This window comes from Geospiza fortis, unplaced genomic scaffold (genome assembly GCF_000277835.1).
Source record: "Geospiza fortis unplaced genomic scaffold, GeoFor_1.0 scaffold590, whole genome shotgun sequence".
NCBI classification, from domain to species: Eukaryota; Metazoa; Chordata; class Aves; order Passeriformes; family Thraupidae; genus Geospiza; species Geospiza fortis.
Genome location: NW_005054402.1, coordinates 859,710 through 879,002, shown reverse-complemented (window position 1 = coordinate 879,002; position 19,293 = coordinate 859,710). Strand labels below are relative to the sequence as shown.

At 38.8% G+C, this 19,293-nt stretch overlaps 1 protein-coding gene across 1 annotated transcript in view; it reads left to right on the top strand.

Annotated features, from left to right (window-relative positions):
• The window catches only part of PPFIA1 (PTPRF interacting protein alpha 1), a 53,359-nt gene that overhangs the window by 11,937 nt on the left and 22,129 nt on the right, over window positions 1-19,293 (top strand). The window contains exons 3-16 of the mRNA XM_031061177.1: window positions 8,816-8,917; window positions 9,423-9,587; window positions 10,403-10,477; window positions 10,918-11,019; window positions 11,269-11,490; window positions 12,191-12,337; window positions 12,876-13,010; window positions 14,113-14,196; window positions 14,695-14,826; window positions 16,199-16,261; window positions 17,263-17,342; window positions 17,586-17,718; window positions 18,357-18,580; window positions 19,175-19,286. Of these exons, the coding sequence (XP_030917037.1) occupies window positions 8,816-8,917; window positions 9,423-9,587; window positions 10,403-10,477; window positions 10,918-11,019; window positions 11,269-11,490; window positions 12,191-12,337; window positions 12,876-13,010; window positions 14,113-14,196; window positions 14,695-14,826; window positions 16,199-16,261; window positions 17,263-17,342; window positions 17,586-17,718; window positions 18,357-18,580; window positions 19,175-19,286 (1,776 nt within the window). The remainder of the gene's footprint in view (window positions 1-8,815; window positions 8,918-9,422; window positions 9,588-10,402; window positions 10,478-10,917; window positions 11,020-11,268; window positions 11,491-12,190; window positions 12,338-12,875; window positions 13,011-14,112; window positions 14,197-14,694; window positions 14,827-16,198; window positions 16,262-17,262; window positions 17,343-17,585; window positions 17,719-18,356; window positions 18,581-19,174; window positions 19,287-19,293) is intronic.

The window sequence follows — 19,293 nt, the reverse complement described above, 5'->3', positions numbered from 1 at the left end:
CTCTGTCCTCAGTGAGTATTACTTGCTTAAACAAGTTTGAAATTATAAGACTGAAGTGTTCATCACTTGGCAAAAATAATAAATACAGATATATATAATATAGGAGAGCAGTGAGGGGGAGGTACATGCTGCTGCTTGTTTAATGAGGGTGGCTTGGCCAGCCTTATTCAGATATTCCCAAGCATTCCCTCATAACAGAGTGTGAAAAATGTACTTTTCAGCTGCTAGCCACAGAACTAAAGCTGGCAACCAGAGGCCAAGATGAACGATTAGAATAGGGCAGGGCCTCAGCTGCTGCTCAGAGTTTTTGCAAGCAGGAGTATCTTGTCATTGAAATAGTTGTGCATGATGGGTCTTGTCCTGGGTCTGCTTGTAAAAAACTGTGCAGTGTTAGTCATGTAACATGACTAGAATGTAGCATGTAGGGTTAAATAATTTTTAATTCTTAAAAGTCATAGAAATTTAATATTTAATGCCAGCTGAGCTAGAATTGTGCTGTTTCTTGTAAGTGCAGTATGTTTAGAGTTGATGTGCAGAAAAATAATTTTTCTTGCCCAGGTTAACTTACAATTCGATGTTGTTTACAACTTAAAAATCTTGCTACAGCTGCTTAGTCTCCAGAATGGGGGTCCTAGGAAAATTACAGAGCTTCTTAAATCTTCTCAGCACATCTTGCAGTTGTTCTTCAGTTTGGCATCCCCAAGGAAGATTGCATGCTGTGCTATCCAGCATGGAATCCCAGGAAATCTTGACCAGCTTTATGTGAGGAGAGGACAAACTTCAGTGAAATCCCTCTACTCTCATATTAAAGATGGAGACTGCTTTTGGTCCCATACCTTGTCAAACTGGTAATGCAAGATTCTTGCTCTTTAATTAAGTACAAGTGTATTCTCCTTTTGCCATGGTGGGTATGGGTGTGGGTAGGTTTCTTCACTAACATGGACTCCAAAAATGGAGATGCCTAAAGCTACACCTAAGAAGTTGTGCTGCTGCTTTACTGTATTAGTTCCTCATCAAAATAGACTAGGCTGGGGGTGTAGGAATGTGGTAACTCTGATTGTGAAACCCTCAGAATTCATTGATTCAGTGTGTCACTGAGAGGCTGTTGTTTTTCAAACACCCCCCCAAGTACTGTAGCCTTATTCTGTGTTAAATTAAGCTGTTGTTCTGGAATCTTGGTGGTTGGAGTGGTACAGTATTGGAAAGGATTAGTTTGTTATCAGCTTTTCTCAACTCTTACTGCTCTGCACAAAGTAGCCATCCCAAGCTGAAAAGCCCGTTTTTCAACGATGACTGAAGTTTTCCTGATGCATATTTTAGCTGATTTGGACATTTTTCCAAGAAAAACAAGCTCGGTATGGTTCTGAATACTTTTGTTCCTTATCTGCCCTTTCAGGGGGCGTATTCCTGTACACTGAGGAGGAGCTAAGGTGGAATTCTTTGCATAGCCACACCACAGTGAAGTGATTGCAAGGTTTTCTGCTACTGTTGCATATGAATAGATGCCAAGTTTCATGCACGTCTGAAGGCTGCTTCTGTATTTCCTGTGCTTGCTCTCGTAATGCTTCAGCTTTTGAACTTCCTTACTGAGAAGATCCACGGTGTTGCCTGAATAGAGGCAATATTTCATGAGTATTTTTACAAAGACAAGTGAAGAAAATAACTTCAAACTGGTATTTCAAGTTAGTGCTCAGTATGTTCATTTCTTGTTAATCCTCTGTGCATGCTGCTAACTTGCAGGGTTTGCCCTCTCAATTGAATATTTGGAGAATGCCCTGGGGGGAGAACCAGGTACTTTGGGAGAGTTTTTCACTGGTTGATTTGATACACATCTGTAGCTTTAAAAGGGGTTTAAAAGGCTGGCATAAAAAGGGGTTGTGTCTGCTCTGGGTTAAGTGATCACCCTGTGTGATCTGCCCTGCTTTGAACAAGCTGTGTTGATTTGTTAAGGCTGGTGCAAAGATTAACAAACTATCTGGAGGAACTGGAGATTCTGAATGTTGTGATGATCCCAAGGCTGGTTACTCTACAGAAGATGCAGAACAAACTGCAGGTTGTAATAGGAGTGACTGGATAAGCTTTTCTGCCTTGTTTAAACAACCTCATGTTCTCTTTCTTTATTTTCTCAGACTAGAGAGCAGTTGTACGGTCCAGCTGTGGCTTGGTTTTGCTCACATTAGCTGCAAACAGTCTTGTAGGGACTGTTTGCTGTGTCACATGTGTGACTTGTGTTCCCCATGGTGGATGGATGCAGCTCTGGCTATAACAGAGGAGCCTGGAAGGTTGCCCCGTGTCCCTTCGGTCCCAAGCATGGTGTGTGACCAGGGAATGCTGGCTCTCCAGTGCTGCACAAAGATCTGCTTTTGCACCAGGCTTTGCCCCTGCCCTTGTGTACATAACAGCTCTGCTGGGTTTGGGGGAAATGAGATGCAGGAGGCCAGGCAGTGAGGGATCTGCTTGTCCAGGTTTGGACAGGCTGCAGTTAATGATTCCAGGGCTCTGTGCGCAAGGGTTTGCAGGCTCCCACTCCAGACCTTGCTGCTGTGTGTGTGATGTCTGAGCAGGGATTCATGTGGTGAAAGGAAAACCCCTCATTCTCCAAGGAGCAAGAGGCTGGATCCAAGTCTGGGTTCCAGCACTTTTACCTCCTGCAACCCAAAGAGACCATGTCTGGAATGTGTTAGTTAGATTGGGGAAGGGGAGTTGCAGGGGGAGAACATGGAGCTGATGTGTTTGTACCTCTCTTTTCCTCCTGCATTCCTTTTGCCAAGCTGCCAAATCCTACCTTTCCCTACTTATATTTCCTTGTGCTTCTGGAAGCTCCCAGCACTGAAATCTGGATTTTGTGCTTTGTAGTTCAAGCTCAGGGAACACTGTGCATAAATTTTGGCAACTCACTAAGGATGGTAACTGGAAACCCACTTATTGCCATGGAGACTTGGGCTTGCTATGTAAGCTTTTCCATTTTTCCCTTGGGCACACATTTGGTACCTGCTGGCTGTGAGTGAGGAGTCCTTTGGCTCTTGGCTTGTCAAATGCCAGGCAGTGGATTCTGCTTCCAGCTCCAAAGTGGGCTGGGAACAGCCAGAGTTTCATTCTAGAGCAATAACATTATGCAACTGTAAACACGTTAAAACTTAATTGCCTGTTTAGGATTGAGCAGCGTTAATGACAAAGCCTAGATAGGTCAGTCCAAGAGGGACACTTGAAGGAGACCTGCTAAAAAAAAAGGGATGGAATGGTAAGAAGTGACTCAGCTTTAGTATTGATCACTGGCTGGCAGAAATATTCTCTTCAGTGTTTTCATGCACAGTGTTGTAATTTTTGATAGAGGAAAAAAAGAAAGGTAGTTTTTTTTTCAAAGCAAATACAGATTTTTGAGATTTAACCAGAGGTGGTATTAAGCTTTTTCTATATCTCAGTGCCACTAGTTGGAAGGGGAGAATTTTTTTGACTGAAAAGAAGTCTGAACCTCTGTTTTGGTGCTTGTGTTTTGAGTTATAAAACATCTTATGCGTACACAGAAATAGGAAAGGAGGCCAATACACTAATTATGTAATGAGCTCCAGTGTGTTCTCACTCTGGTGGGTAGTTAGCTCCACTTGGAAAAACAGCTACTTTGAGACTGAAAAGCCTTTCAGTGTTCCAAAACACCAGAATTCATCATATCCATGTTTTAGTGTTACTTGAAGTATTCTCTTACACTCCCTTTTAAGTTCTGGGGGTTTTGAGAACAAAAGATAAACTTGTTTCATAGAATTAATTCTATTAATGTTTGAAATAAGTTTTACGTTTCTAGCTTAGTAATTTCAGGCTGCTTGATACTCACTGGAAATTAGTTTCATGAGGTGAAAAGGAAAATATTTTTCTTTGCACACTGCATGCTTATTTTTCTCTTTCCCATCAGCAAGTGCCAGAGATATGGAAAGGTTGAAAGCAATGTGTTTAACTACATGGAACAGGCAAAGCATAATCTGTGTTGGTGTGTGACTGTGTTTTTTTCCAAGGTTGGATTTAATGGTGAAAACAAGTCAGTTCTCCTCACTTTTATCTCTCAATATCCTTGAACTGTTTCATCATTTTATAGTTCTGATTCTTAGCCTAAAAAATCCCAAAACAAATGTGTGACTTTATAGGTATGAAAATTTGCTTGCTAGGAACTTTCAAATATACTGGGGCTCTTGGTCACTGTGTGCTACCTAAACCCCTTGGATTTAAAGTGAAGTGACTGTGAAATACCCTAGGGAAAAAACCTAGATAGTTACATTTTCTTTGCTTGTTTTTTTTTTTTTTTTAGACTGTATATTTGCCATTTTCGTGTAGTCATCATTTGGAATAATTGTGATTTATATGTAGTACAAACATCATGATGGAAGCTTATCTCAGATCCCATTGGTTTTCACCCCTGATGTCCTGCACTTCCCCCAGTTGTTCTTTTTCTGCTCTCCTCAGCTGCTCAGATTTGTGAGTGGCTTGCTTGATATTCAGTCTGCAGACCAGAATGATAACAGTAAACCAAAATATCACTTGGAGATTAAACAGATAAATTCCAATCATATATTTGGGTGAGAGATGTTCCTAAAGATGTCACAGACACAACTTTATCTTCTATTGCCTGAAGTTACTATTTTACAGTATTTAATAATATTTGATGGATTCAAAATGTTTCTCTTTTTTATGACATATATTTTCATAATTTATGTAAATTTTCTGGCCATGTGATCACTTGTAATTCATGATTGTTTGTGCACTCGAGTGGTGATGCATTTTCTTGTGGAATAAGGTTTTTTTTTTGCTTGATCAAATTCCAAACAAATTTAGTTATTTGTGGAGCATCCCTAATGCACAACTTATATTAACAGGCGTTCAGGAATTACCTCTGTTTCTTTCAAGTGTTTCCCCTAGGTTAAATACTATCTTCCTGTCATGTAGCATTTATTGGTCTGTGATGTGCTACCTGTGAGACCTATGAATTATGTTTGTAATGAGCATGAAGGGAACCTGTTCTCTGAAAGCTGGAATGTTCCTGGATTGGGATCTTGGAGTTCCCAAGTGTGTCAGCTCAGCCAGGCTTGACAGCTCAGCACTAATAGATCCAGCTTTTGGAAGGATGTTTATGTTGTGGCATCTAAATACTGAAGGTTGAAGGTCAGCTCTGAAGGTTTAGGTAGAGGAAATGCTCTTGCTTTAAAAAATCCTGGAGTTTGGGAACAAAAAAAAACCCCAAAAATGAATTACTGAACAAGAACCAACTTACTTGCTCAATGTGACTTTTTGTTGAGAATATTTATTTCTGGCAGCAAGAGTGATGTGTTTGGAATGATTCAGTTGGGTCAGAAAGTTACTTTCTTCAGTAAACATTCCAGTTTAGTGTAGAGCATGGGTGTTTGCCAGAATGTTCTAATCAGCAGGGAGTATTTCCCTGGTAAATTCAGCACTCTCCCACCGATTTGAGTGAGTGTTCTGAAGTGCTTATTGTGAGTTCCATTCTTGTCAATCTCCAGTGCTGTGTAGTTATTATTTTAATGGCAGCCAGAAACTGAGCAGAACTTCATTCTGTTGCCCTCAGTCCTCTCAATTACAGAAAAGTGATACAGCTTTGTGGACAAGTGGGAAAGTCTCTCAGGATTCTTTCCTTTTTCTTTTAATTCTTTCTGTACGTTTATCTAATGCCAAGGAAGAAATTATGAGACAGCTGGAATTTTTTTGAAATTATAAAGCTGCAAATAGTTTCTCTGCTTTTGAACTGCTTAAGGAAATCATAAATTGTCTCTCATTGAAGGTAAGTATTAAAACTAGAAAGGACATGTCTTTTGGCAGTGTCAGCTGAAACTAAGGACGTTCAAATGTTCCTTCTTAGGCAGCTCACGGGACTCAAAGCAACTCTATTATGTCAAAACAAACAGCAGTGGAGGTGTTATGCAATGGCAGCAATCCCTGTCAGTGTGTTTATGCAGCAGCAATATAAATTCCTGTGTGCACTCTTGCTCTGGGTCATCTGACAGTGTGATGGTTCATGTCACAATTGGGATCTATTTGTGCCACAATTTATATTTACACAGGAGTATGCAATGGACTGGAACTCTGTGTCCTGTAACCATCTGAGGAGTGAATAGCCTTCCTTTCAAATATACAGCTGGTTTTCACATGGGGAAGCTCATACAGATAAAAGATATCCATATATTGATGCTGTGCAGTGATTTGGAGTTGAAAAAGGATGATGAGACAGTGTCTGGTAGTCCTTGCTGTGCTCTTCGTCCTGTTCTCAAGACTTGAGATAGATAGATAGAGGCAGGAAAAATATAAAACTTCAGGCCAGTGTAATCTGGAGAATTGGGCGATATTGATGTTTCTAAATGTTGATGTTAGCATTTTTAGGGTTTTAAAAATTACTCTTCTTATATTATTATTAATTTGGAAGGGGAAACACACCAAGAAAGTTCATACCAAGCTCTTCTCAGTATTATGTACTTATCTAATCTGTAAAGATAAGTGGGGACTGCCCTTGAAAAATGGGAGCTTTGGTTTCTGGTTTACCTGAGCTCATGTGAGAGCAAAAGAGGAGTGTGCTGCCAATTCCATGGGAGTCTTGGAAGCTCCCACAGGTAGGATGTTGAAGGTGCAGGAAAAGCTTGGATGTGAAGGAGCACTCTGCTGGGAAAGCTCATGGTAGAGTCTATATTTCTGTCAGCTTCAGTGAAGCTTGAAGCAGGTTTTTCCTCTCTTGGTTTACCTTGCACTCAGGACCCTTTTGTAGCTTGTTTTGTGTGTGTAAAAGTTCTGGTAGCTGTATTTACAGACGAGGTTGTTTTGGAAGTATTTCCTAGCCATTTTGAAAATAATAGGCCTCTTTTTTTTTAAGAATGCAAATGAAATACTGCAGTGAAATATTTATATTAATGTAATTATTAAGTGTGTTAGAGAAATCAAATAATTTAGCAGTTGAAAAAGGAAAATAAATGAAGATGTTTTGCAGTTTTTTGCTGATTAAGTGGGGGGGACTGAAACTTTTTTCCAATGAGCAGGGATTATAGGGATGGATTCTGCATCTGTGGTGGTGGTCGTGTTGCTGTCTTTTTCACAGCAACTTTTAAAAGCTTGATATGTTAGTGATTCCAGAGTTCACTCCAGGTGTATATTGTGCAATGTAGTTTTTGTCTTTTCAGTTGTGTATATTTTAGAATAAGGTTAACCAAATGAATATTGGAAATTGCAGTGTCTTTTGACCGTGGCTGCTTATTTTAGCTGCATGCTAGAATTTGCAGATGTGCTTAGTATAATTAATTGGCTGATGTGGCCTTTTGTTTTTAAGCATGTGCATTCTGTCACTTTGAATTTTGCTGCAGAACAGCTCCATCTTAAGCTTTCACTTGATATGCAGCTGCTGGCTGATAAGCAGTGTGTCTTGCAGAGTTTGGAAAAAGTAGAGAAGCAGCAATTGTGTCTCCACTTAGCTGGCTATTTGTGTTCACCTTGTTCTGCTAATCACCAGTTCAGCTGTGCAAATCCATTGTTTATTAGGCAAGGCTCTTGTTTATGAGTATTTCCCTTTTTTTGAAGAACAGAAATTTTGATAGCATTTTGATGTTTTCTTATGCAAATGCTCCTGGGGTGTTCACTGGCCACTGCAGTGACTGAGGCATATTTATTTTCACATTATAAAGTGCATTGACAAGATATGAGGGTTGCTTTCTTGCAAGGCTCTTTTCTAAAGGATGGACTTGTTCACATTCACACTGTCAATTCTCATTTCTAGTGCAGTTCAGATTAGACTTTAAATTTTTCCAGGGTAGATTAAGTTATGCTTTGTGTTTGCTTCTAAATGTGGTGTATAGTTGTACCTCTTGTTCTATTCAGAGTATGCTCCCTGAGTTAATAGAACATTTAAATGTCTTTTATATTAAGTTAAGGTTTATATTATTTTATTTTTAGTGAGGCTGTTGATAGAGAGGGGATATGGTTTAGGCTGCAGTGGCTCTTGCAGATATTAGTACAATCATTTCCTGGCAGAAACCCCTAACTGTAGGAGGATATTCTTCCATACTGACCATGTTCACTGCAGTAATAAGCATGCAGTAAGTGTTGTGAGTTAGCTCCACTCCTGTTCCCTGTTGACATTTCACTCTGTACTATTTCACTTTGGTTGGGTTTTGTTTGGTGAAATCTTTATTGAATTTGAAGGGTGAGCCTTGTGAGGACTTTGAGCCCCTGGGCTCAGCTTTCAGAAAATTCTGATTCTAATCCTTAGAGATTTCTAGCAGAACTGTAAGAAAAGGGCTGCTTCATTCCCTTTTGTGAGATTGCAAGGAAGGCTTGAATGAAATTCCTGTATTTAGCTGTAATCTGGTACATGTCAGGATTATTCATTGTTGCTCACAATTAAATACTGACTTGAAATATGTCATGTTATTTTGCTGTGCTTAGTGCTCTGTTTTTTCATGTCTCCCTCAGCAGTTGTTAAAAAAACAACAAACCAAAACACACAAAACTAACAACTCTTTGAAACTATAACAAAGCATGTTACAAATATGTTTTTCCTTTTGCTTACCAGGGAAACCCCAACTCAAGGCAATATAATTGCTTTGAGACACAAACAAAGTTTTCAAAGTCCTGGTCAAACATCGTTTGTCTTTACAGTTGGCAGCATAAAGGTTTTAAATGTTTGAACTGAAGCTGGCTTAGCATGACTATACAGTTGTATTGGCTTTGCACATCTGAAATTAATGCCTTAAGGAACTGTCAAGTGTTCATATGAATCCACTCTCACTGTGTGCTGATATTTGATGTGCTTATATTTCTGTCTGGTTTGTTCCAGGAATTTGCAGCGCTCACAAAAGAGCTGAATGTATGCAGGGAGCAGCTGCTTGAAAGGGAAGAAGAAATTGCTGAACTGAAAGCAGAAAGGAATAACACGAGGGTCAGTTCCTTGTCTTCTCCAAACTCACCATTGTTAAAGCATCCAGCTACAGGGCGGAAAACAAATGTTGAATTTGAAAAGCTACAAGTGTTTTTCCCCTGATACTTGTACATGAATCCCCATGGAAGTGCAAATGTGTGTGTATTGATCAAGAGGGTTTGGCAGCTTGTGCACAGCTCCAAATGCTGCTGTGCAGAATCAGGAAAAGCTTGTAAGACTGCACTGCTATCTGCCATCCAGATTTCTTGTTGTTAGAGTTTTGTAATCCTGCAGCTCTGGGATCAGAGGAGCAGAGTGGGCAGGTTGAGGTGATGTGTTTGAGCAGCTTACACTGCTAATACAGCTGAAATGTTAAAAACAGTCCTTACATTCTATACAATATCCTTTGTCTCTGAAATTTGAAGTTTAGAACTCTACACTTGATGTTCTAGGAGGCAAAGTTTTCTGCAGCTGTACAGAACTGGAATAAACATTATTCCTTTCTTTTTGTTTCCTTTTGCTTTAGCTATTACTGGAACATTTGGAGTGTCTTGTCTCCAGGCATGAGCGATCCCTCAGGATGACTGTGGTGAAGAGGCAAGCTCAGTCTCCAGCAGGAGTTTCTAGTGAAGTAGAAGTTCTCAAAGCACTAAAATCCTTATTTGAGCACCACAAAGCCCTTGATGAAAAGGTAATTATTGTACCTAACACCTTTTCATCCTCTTTCCTTTGTGTGGGCTAGGCAATTTTTGTACTGAAATTGTAGAAATCTCTGCAGTGTAACTGCATTGGTAAATGCTCTGCTAAATTAAGGTGCTGCACTTAACTAAAGCAAGGTGCTGTGGTTTATTCAAGCATTTCATTAACTGTGTTAATGTAAACTCAGCATGGTTCAGGACCAATATATTTGCTGTAGGAATGCACACAGCTGCTTACCTGTACAAAATCAGGATTTATCCTTTTGATTATCTAATAAAAGAAATAGACTAGAGAGGAATCTGCTTACACTGGGATAGAAATCTGAATTAAAAGAGCTCCTCCCTTCAGTTGTGCCTGATATTAACAGCAGGATATGCAACTGCTGAAGTTCACTGTAAATTTTGTTGCCAACTTGCACTTTACCTGTCTTTGGGACCCTTGTATATAAAATGTGGCAAATGATTTTAAGTGTAATTTTACTTGTTCTTCCATGTTGTAAATGAGCAAAAGCAAACACAGTCTGTGCCTTGCAGAAGGACGAGCAAATTCTGGGTATGTTTAGTTCTTTAGTGCCTAAACATACAGGTCATGTTGCTTATGACAAAAAAAGGAAAAGCTAGATAAGACACAGATTATTTGGTTGTTTTTTTGGTAGCATGTGTTGTAATTAGGACTGACTCCAGATTAAGAAGGTTTCTAAGTGTAATGGAAACAGTGTCATTTATTGTCTGTAAAGGCATGGCATCAAGTAAAATTGATTTCTTTTTGACTTGAATGATTTCAAATAATTTGAAATTACCCTTTCAGGTAAGGGAGAGATTACGAGTAGCCCTTGAAAGGTGTAGCTTATTGGAAGAAGAACTAGGTACTACACATAAAGAGGTAAGTTTCTGTCTTAAAAGAAGGCTTCATATGTCCATTGTGGGTGTTTCAGTCAATATTTGTTCAGAGTAATTTATTAAGTTTCACTTTCACTTCTTCCTTTTGATTTCTTGCCAGACAGAATAATTGTTAATTTTTAACTTAGCTGCTTTGAAAGAGCAGGAGAGGAAAAAACCAAACCTCAACCTCCTGACACCCTCTCTGCCCCCAAAATACCCAACCAAAAAACCCCAACCAAACCAACAAAAAGAGTCCCTGTGCCTTTAAAATAAGGGTTTGCAGTGGCATAAGGTATTTGAGTGCCTATGCCAGATTTTATTAATACATACCTGGCAGTAGAATCAGTAATTGTTTTGTTCCTTTGCTTTTGCAGCTGTTCCTTATATTATTAGTGAAAAAGGAATTGGCTTGAAACATGTGTCTGTAAACTTTTCTTTCAGTTAATGATTCTGAAAGAGCAAAATAATCAGAAGAAAACACTTCCAGATGGGATGCTGGATATAAATCATGAACAAGAAAATACACCAACTACAAATGGGAAGGTACAGCTATTTACTTTGCTTAGCAGACATATGGGTTTTAGTCATTAACTATAACATTTTAATTTTAAACCATAATAAAATAATTCTGAATGATCATCTAGTTAAAAAGTCACAGTTATTGAAATTTCAGCTTTTGCAGTCTGTTCAATAATAAAATTATCTTTGGGGAGGGATGTTTACAGGTGAGTAACAATTTGTTTTTCAATCTAATTAGCATCATGCTAATACACTTTTTTTTCTGTTTAATAGAGATCCTCTGATGGTTCATTATGCCACGATGAAAACCTTGCTAAAGTGATTGAACTCCAAGACATCATAGATAAGCAAAACAAAGAGCAGACACAAATGAAAGAACGCCTCACTGCTTTGTCCAGCAGAGTAACAGAGCTGGAAGAAGATCTAGACACAGCAAGGAAAGACTTAATCAAATCTGAAGAAATGAACACAAAGTTACAGAGGGATGTACGAGAGGTGAGGAAGGAACTGTCAGGATCTGGGAAGTCACAAATGCCGTCTTTATAAAATTTTAGTTTCACTGGTGCTCAGTTGAACCTTTATGTTTTTGGAAGTTTTTGGTTTGATAGATGAGAAGAAAATGGTTTTTTAGGACATGATGGGTGTCTGATTTTTGCTTAAATGACCAAAGGGTCCCATTGTCCACTTAAAAAAAAATCTGTCTTCAGGATAAACCTATGACTAACTACAAATTTCATTAACAGATTGGAATTTAGCATTGCTAACTTCAGCATGTTCTGGAAGAAATGCTTGATCTTGTCATACATGCTTAGCTTATTACTTTTGCTTCCTTTTTTAAAAGCTGCACTTGGTTGAGGAATCCCTTTAATTTTAGTGACGTGGTTGACAGTTCCTGTCACTGCTGAATCCCTAATCTCCAGGGTCCCACATATCCTTATTAGATAGAAGGGGAGCTTAATTAAATCCCAGAATACTCTCTGACCATCCCCAGCAAGTCAAGATTTGTGTGTGTACCATTGGAAAGGAAAGAAGCAGATCTGTGGTGTAAGGTAATAAAGACCCAGTAATCATTAACTGTTTTAAAAAGCCATTTCTTTCCACTTAAATTTTTACTGGGAAAAATAACCTGATTTTAAAAATATTGTATTTGAAATTTTCCTCTCACATTCTGACTTCTGTTGTGTGTCCTGCCCAGACTCTGGCCCAGAAGGAGGACATGGAGGAGAGGATCACCACTCTGGAGAAACGCTACCTCGCTGCACAACGTGAAGCTACATCCGTGCACGACCTCAATGATAAACTTGAAAATGAAATTGCCACTAAAGACTCCATGCACCGACAGGTTGTGGTTTCAAATGAGATGAAGTACATTTTGCTCAGCATAAAGCTAATGGAGATAATTAATGTTCATGCTGTGCTCAAGCACTTTGCTTTTAGGGAGATAAATATCAGCTGTAATGTGCTGTTATTAGTGATTGTTTTTCAGGAGCTGGAGTCATACATTGCAGAGATTTTTACCCTGGGAATAAAGATGAGACAGCTTTACTGGGAAGGGGAAATGGTTTTGAGAAATTTAGTGCACTTTATCTTGAGGCAGCAGGGCTGTTGTCCCTATTAATTGTGAATTTTTAAGTTGCTGTATGTGTATCCAAGCATCTTTAGTTTTGTGGGTGAAAATTACTCATTCTGAGCTAAACTTTTAAGATTTGCATAGCATGTAGTGGTTTTTACAGGCTATTGCCTTAGTGAGAGAGGAACTTTGAGAAGTGCTTGACATGAAATAGTCCAACTTTATAAGCCAGAAATGGTTGTTTAGCCAACCACTTTCTAACTAATCACTTCTCTAACCTTCAACACTTGCTGGCCATGACCCTGTGCAGAGTGAAGATAAGAACAGGCAACTGCAAGAGCGACTGGAACTGGCTGAGCAAAAGCTGCAGCAGACCCTGAGAAAAGCTGAGACTTTGCCAGAGGTGGAGGCTGAGCTGGCACAGAGAGTGGCAGCACTTACAAAGGTGAGGTGGTGGCACAGTGTCATCCAGACTCCCTCCTCCATTGGTGTCCCACTGCAGGAAATCTGTTCCTAGTGTTGGTTTGGTTACATTTGATTTCCAGTTTTACCACAAATAATTCAGAAAATATTTATTTCCTGCAGAAAATGTTTATTTCCTACTTTTTTTCCAGTCATCTCTCTGAAGACACTCTGATTTACTCTTTTTTTTAAAAAAAAATTTAATATCTTTTTCTTTAAATTTCTGCTCTTTGGAACTCAGGCGGGTTTTCTGTTAACTCTTCTACATCATAAAAATTTATTTCCCTGAATTATTATTTTGATACTTTTTATTAAAATTATTCAATAATAGGTATAAAGTCTTCTAAACATAAACCTAAATTTCTTACACTGCCAAGTGAAGCAAGTGGGGAGAGAGAGAAGTTGTGGTACTACCAAATACTAAGATTTTTAGAGGGCTGCAAATGGAGTAATGAAATCTAAAGAGTTATATTTAGTTAACTACAAATGAGCCTTTTCAAGTGTGTGTGTGCATGTTTTCTTTCAAAGCCTTAGTTTCATTTTTTTTCCCTGTTATCTTTCCTATCCCTAACTGGCTCTGTAGTCTGACCTTTTGTCTCCTGGGAGCTCTGCTGCTAAAGATGCTAAAGTTTTGGAACTTGCCACCAAGCTTAGGAAGGTAGAATTTGTATCTTAGTCCTTGTCTCTGCTTGCTGCTTTCTGCTTTGCCATGATTACTAACAAAGAGTCCCATCGTCCAGGCTAGTGAGGAGAAGCTGAAAATGCACTCAGTCTTTACTTTTATTTATTTTTTTGTTTTATTTCTTGGGGATATGAATGAACTTTGCTGTTGCAAGCTTGTTTGCAAATAGTAGTAGTTGATTCATGATGGTACTTAGGGGTGAGAGGTTTCATCATTTTGCCACTTCCCATCTGAACTCTTGCAAGGTCCTTTTGGTGACAGAAAAGCATCTGTTCTGCATTGTCCTTTATCATAAATGGCAGTTGTGCAAAGCATGTTAGAAATATTCCTGTGCCTCAGTGTTTCTGTGCTGTTGGAGCCTAAAAAACCCACCCAAATTCTAATTTTGCTCTCAAATTGACAGGCTGAGGAGAGACACGGCAATATTGAGGAGCGGCTGAGACAGATGGAGGCACAGCTTGAAGAGAAGAATCAAGAACTGCAAAGGGTACTGCACATCATTTTGACAAAGATAAAAAGCTGAAAGCAAGAACCTAATCCGCTTTGTTTCTCAGCTTTAAAATAAAGCTAGAGTTTAGGCTGGCTGCTAGTGAGTCACTGTACTGTGGCTAACCTTAAATCTCAAGGAGAATGTGCTGAAAGTCTCCAATAAAAGTTTGAAGAAACTTGCTGAATTAAATGACGATGGAAAAATTGGTTCCTGGGTTGCAGATAATGGAATCCATTCTGAATTGTGCCTTTTAAATTTTTTGTTAATGTAGGCTTGGATTTTTGAACTTCTGATCTTGGATCACTTATTAAAGACTGAAGTGTCCCTTAGATTCCCTTTACAGAGCCCTGGAGGCACAGGCAGTGTTCCTCTGTGGAAAAATATTGCTGTTAAAAAATGCATTTGGATTAAAGAAAGCTTGATGCCTTCATAACCTGGAAATTATTAGAGATACTGCAAATCTGAAATTTTTTCAGCAGCTTCTTTGTATCTCAGGCTAGACAGAGAGAGAAGATGAATGAAGAGCATAATAAACGTTTGTCAGAAACTGTTGATAAGCTCCTGTCTGAATCCAATGAAAGGCTCCAGCTTCATCTCAAGGAGAGGATGGCTGCCCTGGAAGACAAGGTAACAAGTCACATTCCAGTAATGAATGTGTAATTCTGTAATGATTTGTGCCTTTTGCAACATGTCCAAAACTTCAGCAAATAAACACAAAATCCTTATTAGTAAGTAGTTGCTGTTAAGGCTCTGTTTTAGTGTGGATTTTGAAAATATGCTCTTAAAAATAATTTCTGAGATTGTCCCTGGGCACTGCACAGTGGTGTTGAGAAGTCAGCTTTTAAGAAGCTTTATCCTTTTTTATTTGACTGGTGCAGATTGCATAAATAGGCTCATCCAGTGTAACACAGGAAGCCTAAAGCATTGGAACTTTGACCTTTCCAGTTCAGTTTCCTTTGTTTCCCACTGCTTTTGGCTGTACAAGTTCCCCTGAGTCATTGTGGGATTCCTGCAATTTGCCTTTCTTCTCAGGTAGCTCATTTTGGGACTCGCTATATGCATGTAAATGGGCTTTTCCTGCACTGTCAGTGCACGTCTTGGAGCTTTCCCCTGCACTCAGTTCATCTCTTCTGACACACTTTTCACTCTTTTTCTTCCCTTCTGCTTTTGGATCTAGATCCTTATGGATTATTTTTCCATGCAGAGCTTGAAGTTAGATCCCTTCATCCAGCAAAGCAGTGTCTTCTAAAGTTGATGCTGACTTTGAGTTGCTTGGTCTTGGCATAAAATATATTTGGTTTCTTTTACTAGAGGGTGAAATGACCATCTGGGGAAATGGTTCAGGAAAAGCTGAGTGTCTTTGGTTTTAAAGTCATGGCAATAAAATGCTTTGGAACACAAATGGTGTTTCCAGACTTGTACTGAATGTTTGCTTCCTCTTGCATTCACGCATAATGTTTGAATAATAGGTGGTGTCTCAGGGTTAACCTTGACTCCCTCTTATCTTCCAAACCATAACTACATTTGCAAATAATGAGGAAAATCTACTTGTCCTTTACTGTAGTTAACAGCTTCTAGAAAGATGTTCTTGTTGAGGCATCCAGCTCATTCTTTTATGTTAAGTTGGGAAGAAACATTCAAGTAATATTAAGACTTTGTTCTCATCATGTGGTCTTTGTTGAATTACTTTTAATTATTCCATAATTATTCCCTTTTTTTTACTAGTTAGACTGTGAAATGGAGCTTTAAAAGGCTGCTATTGCTATTAAAGATTTATGGAACCAATACTATTACTAAATCCATTATTTAGCGAGCTGTACACCTGGAAGGAGAAACCTTCAGCTATAATCAAAGTGAAATGATGGAAGCAATCAAGGATGTGTAATTTTAAGATGCATTTGTGTAGTGTTGTCTGCATTTTTTTTTGATAGTCATCATGGTTATGATTTAAAAGTGTAAAGCTTATGAGTGACTTAATTTGTGATGCCTTTTATTTCAGAATTCACTTCTACGAGAAATTGAAAATGCAAAAAAACAAATAGAAGAACTTCAGCATGAAAAGGTAGACTGCATTTCTGAAATATTATCTTGGAACTTAATTGCTGCCTTGCTACAAAGCAGGATTAGATTTTAATTCCTCATAAAACTTAACATTTCCCCCTCTGTTTAAGAGAAAGGAATTGTTATTGCTTATTTTATGGTATTGTGTGCCACAGTTTTAGGGGGATTTTATAGATAATACATAACCTTTTAGATGATACGTAACATTTTTGAATATGTGAAGGGCTTGTATATGTTGGCAATTGGCCAAAGTTTGGAGATTGTGTAGAATTTTTATACTCTTGTACATATGACCTTGAACAGCAAAACCAAATGAGAAATACTTTTAATGTTGGGTGTTTTTCCATGAGGTTTTCTCAAAGCATTGAATATCACAAAATGCTTGTGCAACTGCTAAGTTTTTTTTTTTTAATTTTAAGAACTGGGGAGCAGAGGGAGAGCTATTTATTAGACTTGGCTTCTCCTTAGCAATAGCAGCTTATATTCTGCTTGTCCTGGAAATGACAAGGTCCCTCCTTACAGATGTTCATTATCAGCCACTTTTTATTTTATTTAGGCTTTTGCTGTTTTCTCATTCATTGTATTTCTCTGCTGTTAAATTCCGAGTTTCTAGAGCATGTAAAACTGTCCAAATTAAAAGTGAATGCTTGTAGATCCTTTTGTGCAGAAAGATTGAGTAAATCTTCTTGTATCTTATCATCACTTAATTATAATTAACTTTGTAGCATGTGAACTCATAGCTGTTTTTAAAATACATATTGTCATTATTAGAGTCAGGGTAGAGAGGCAGCAGGATTATTCTGGGATGTCCTTTTGTGACAGTGCTGTATTGTGTGTAGCAAAAACAATGTTTAAATAGATAAAGGCTATATCTTAAAATCTGTTATTTCCAACTTTCAGGGAAATGAGATAAAAAACCTAAATGTGAGTTTATAAATTTGTATTTGACACTATTTTTTTTTTTAAAAACATATGATATGTTTTTTCGATTTATTTTTCCAGGATCAACTTGTATTAAATGTTGATGCATTAAGGGCTGAAAACGACCAAGTGAGGCTCAGAGCCACATCACTTCATCATAGGTACCAGCAGTAGTTTGGTTTTTTCCTATTTTCTTTAAGGTCACTATGGTAAATACAATTTTGCATATTATAAATGAAAATATTTCAGTCATAGCTATATATTCAGTTTTATAGAGCATATAAAACAACTTTTATACTGCTTAAAAACAACTGGCAGTGGTGGGACAAGATAAATCCTGTGGGTCAATTTTTGTTTGTTTCTTTCTCCCTTAGTAAAGATGAAATGTTTGTTTTGCGTTGCAGCAGAGCAGATTTCAGATTCCCTGTGCCATCCTCCTCTGTGGGGGACAGCCACACAGACTCCTACAGCTCCTCCTCCGTGCTGAGGCGGCCCCAGAAGGGGCGTCTGGCTGCTCTCAGGGACGAGCCTTCCAAGGTAAGGAGGGAAAATACAGATAACAAAACAGATTTCTTCAGTGCATGAGGCTAATCAGGTGCAAGGAGGTTTTAGAATTGGGAAGACCTGGGAGAAAATTCCTGAGTTTTATAGATCCTGTGTTACCAACTCATGAACAGCTGCTGGTCCTTTTAATTGTTAGCAAAGAGTTGCAAGATTATAGTTTGGAGCTCCTATTTTGTTATGTTGGTTTTTTTCTTTTTAATTTTTGTTTTTGTTTTTTAATTTTGATAAGCCTGTAAAGCACAATTTGAAGCAGTCCTGCTTTTGTGTCTGTACACTCTAATCTAACACATTACTGTTCTGCAAGCAGTTTCCATTACCTTTCAGGATGCATGAGTGCCCATTATATAAAACTGATTCCATAGTTCCCATGGAATTGATAGCAAAATTCTGCTGTAATTAAATATGTGTTCTGCATCTTGCAGTTAAATGAAGTTTAAAGCTTCCTACATTATAGCTTTTTTTTTTACATTTCTCTAAACATTGCTGTCTTGATGGATGCATTCAGCATGTAAGTGGACTTACATAAATTATTTTAAACATCTTGATAAGTAGTAGAGATGTCACTTTTTTCCATTTGAACTTGGATTTATTTCTTTAATGGATTCTTCTAGGTTCAGACCCTGAATGAGCAGGACTGGGAGCGGGCCCAGCAAGCCAGTGTGTTGGCAAACGTGGCACAAGCATTTGAGAGTGATGTGGATGTGTCTGACATGGAGGACGACAGGGAGACCATTTTCAGCTCAGTCGATCTGCTGTCACCAAGTGGTCAGGCTGATGCTCAGACTTTGGCCATAATGCTGCAGGAACAGTTGGATGCAATCAACAAAGAGATCAGGTATGGCCTGTCTGCTGTGGAGCTTTTGACAAAAATACGCTGAAAAATGGTAATTTCCCCACGGTTTTCTGCTAAGTGCCGCTTCTGTTTGCATGGTCCTTTATGGTGTTTTCTGGGGTCCCCTGACGAGGGGAGGAATGATGAATCTCACTCCATGTTCTTAGAAGACCAATTATTTTAGGATAGGAGTGCTATAGGATAGGAGCACTATAGGATATTATAGGATAGGAGCGCTATATTAAACTATACTCAAGAATAGAGAAAGGACACAGACAGAAGGCTACAAAGAATGATAATGAAAACTTGTGACTCCTTCCAGAGTCCTCACATAGCCTTACCCCGTGATTGGTCATGAAGTTAAAACAATTCACATGAAACCAATCAAACAACCACCTATTGGATAAACAATCTCCAAACCACATTCCAAAGCAGCAAAACACAGGAGAAGCAAATGAGATAATGTCGTTTTCATTTTTCTCTGAGGCTTCTCAGCATCCCAGGAGAAGAAATCCTGGCAAACGGATTTTTCAGAAAATTTGACGGTGCCAGTCCTTGTTGGAATGTCACATTCCTATGGGGCTCTTTTTCCCTCAGGCTGATCCAGGAGGAGAAGGAGAACACGGAGCAGCGCGCGGAGGAGATCGAGAGCCGCGTGGGCAGCGGCAGCCTGGAGGCGCACGGCCGGTTCCGCTCGCTGGGCTCCGTGGCCCCCG